We start from the raw sequence: 2,500 nt of genomic DNA on the forward strand, positions 1-2,500 counted from the left end.
AAAAAATTGGTTTTGTCAAATGAGTTGATTAATATTTGTGAGCTGATGTTTCAAGCAAAAGCCCTTCACTTGAAATGTCAGCTTGCAAATCGTTCTTGTGGTGCTTTTAGTTTTTATCTCCCAACAGATGCAGCACCTCAGCTTCTTTAGAAACTAAGCCCCACAATCGAGGAAGGTAAGTGTAGCCACCACCACCCATCCCTGCTCTTCGTTGGGAGCTAAAATCTTCCATCCAAAAGATCTTAGGGGAATGGAAGTCACAGATCCTTTCACACACTACTGTTAGGACAGAAGTTACTTGGTTCTCGGGAAGTGGTCACTTTGAGACATATAGGAAAGTGATGACATTTGTATGGTAAGTGAGCAGGAATTTTATGAATATTTTATCATTTTGTTACTTTATTTGCAAAATCCTTTGAAGTTTCTCCATGAGCACGGTTTGATTTAAATTGCAGCAGATTATGTATGTTAAGAATATATTTGAGTGAACCTTTGCCTTATGTTAGAAATTTTCTGTTTCACCACATTAGAGTTTAAGAAAAAACTTTCAAGAGTGTTATCAATATTTTAATGTTAGAAATTCCAGTAAGGATTATTATTTCCATGATGCAGATTTAGGTCACACAATCAAAGGCCTGCATGAAAATTTACTTCATGAAAAATCAAGAGAAACCAATAGGTTGGCTTTTGTACAACCCTGCAAGACTGTGATAAATGTCAAATGAAAAAATTGGTAATACATAGTGTGCCCCAAAACGTGGCATTTCATATGTCTCGCATTCAGCGTCACTCCTTTGCATGCAATGAATTTTAGTAATAATATCATGAGCAACTACAGCCAAGCTAAAAATAATACGTTTTGTTTTCATATGTTCATTCAGCATTTTTGGCCTACCTAGCTCGCTGGGAACCTCACCAATCACAATACTCAGAAGAGATTTTGAAAAAAAGTGCAACAAATAATGAAATATTTATCAACATCTGCTCAATTACCTTAATGATATTGTCATGCTTTCCCGAATGTTAGTGACCTTTCCCTAAACCACTTTTGTAACAGCATTATACCTCTAATCTGGAGTCTGACCAGTATACACTAACCTTAGATGTGTCGATAATAATGATGCCCAAAACAAAAACTCTAATATATAATCTCTATCGCTGACTGCATCCATACTGTTGGCTGTTACAGCTGAGAAGTTTAATTCTAAAAAAAATGATTTTGTCTTACTGTTTTATAGTCACAATATACAGTTGTATGGGCAATCTATTAAAACAATAATTCTATATTTTCAACCCCCCACCCTCCCAAATGTCAGTTGTAAACATTATTTTATTCCCTGAATGAAATGGATGGGAGCAGTTCAGTCTCATACCTGGCTCAAAAGCTGCATGTCTAAGTTTGAAATAAATCTGCTGTGAATTATCTTACACAAAAGTGCACAAAACTGACATATGTCGAGAAAGCCATACAAAAGAAAACACCTTACGTTTACTTGGAAACAGAGGAGTCAATGAACATGTGACAAGGAAATTAATCAACAAATCTTTACATCTCTATTTTCTCACAAAACAGAATATTCATAGAAATTTGTTAGTCATGACTCGTAAACACATCTCAACTATCACAATCATTGTGAAACATCACCATCCACAGAAAGTCCTATCCAGCTTACAACCCTATAACCCTAACCTCCTTAGATTTATCTTTGGGTGCAGGCATATGTGTAATGCATTGAAGTTTCTTAGGGACTGGCTAGCCTCTATGGCTTGCTAACTCTAACTCTAACCCTGTTAACATGTGTCCAATAATCTATTCTTTGGTTTGTTAGGGTTAGGGTTTGATTTTGTTTTCCATCAAGTTTGATACTGAGTTCTCTGGAATGTCACAAAACTTGCCACATGTGTTGATCCTCATCAGCAGTGGTTTCATATTCCTAGGGGTGTGGGCATGGGTCATCTTTTCTTAGTACATTTCAGGTGCAAAGTTGATGCCAAACATAACTTACACCTTCCAAATGGAGGGTCAAAAGGGCAGAGATTTTTAATTTGCACTGTTGTCATTCATCTTGATTTGACCGAAGCATTAGGAGGAATTAAGAAATAAATACTTACAATAAATTGTTGCCACTCGACTTCACTGCAATTCCTACAATACTCTTAGCAAAATAATGCTCCAATAATAATAATAATAATAATAATAATAATAATAATAATAATAATAATAATAATAATAATCTATCGTCCAATTACATGCCTTCCACTGATGTGGAAACTTTTAACGGGAATGATAGCTGAGGAGACGTATAATTATCTTGAACGAGAGAAACTCTTGCCAGAAGAACAAAAAGGATGTAAACGGGGAAGCCGTGGAACAAAAGATCAGTTACTTATCGATAAGACTGTGTTGAAAGATTGTAAGAAATGGCACACCAACCTATCCATGACCTGGATAGACTATAAGAAAGCGTAACACTTTGTTCCGCATAGTTGAATCAATGGA

General features: G+C 35.6%; 1 protein-coding gene across 1 annotated transcript in view; it reads right to left on the bottom strand.

Annotated features, from left to right (window-relative positions):
• The window catches only part of LOC138030185 (argininosuccinate lyase-like), a 30,026-nt gene that overhangs the window by 11,699 nt on the left and 15,827 nt on the right, over window positions 1-2,500 (bottom strand). The window contains 1 exon segment of the mRNA XM_068878069.1: window positions 1,099-1,204. Within this exon segment, the coding sequence (XP_068734170.1) occupies window positions 1,099-1,204 (106 nt within the window).

This window comes from Montipora capricornis, chromosome 13 (genome assembly GCF_036669925.1).
Source record: "Montipora capricornis isolate CH-2021 chromosome 13, ASM3666992v2, whole genome shotgun sequence".
NCBI lineage: Eukaryota > Metazoa > Cnidaria > Anthozoa > Scleractinia > Acroporidae > Montipora > Montipora capricornis.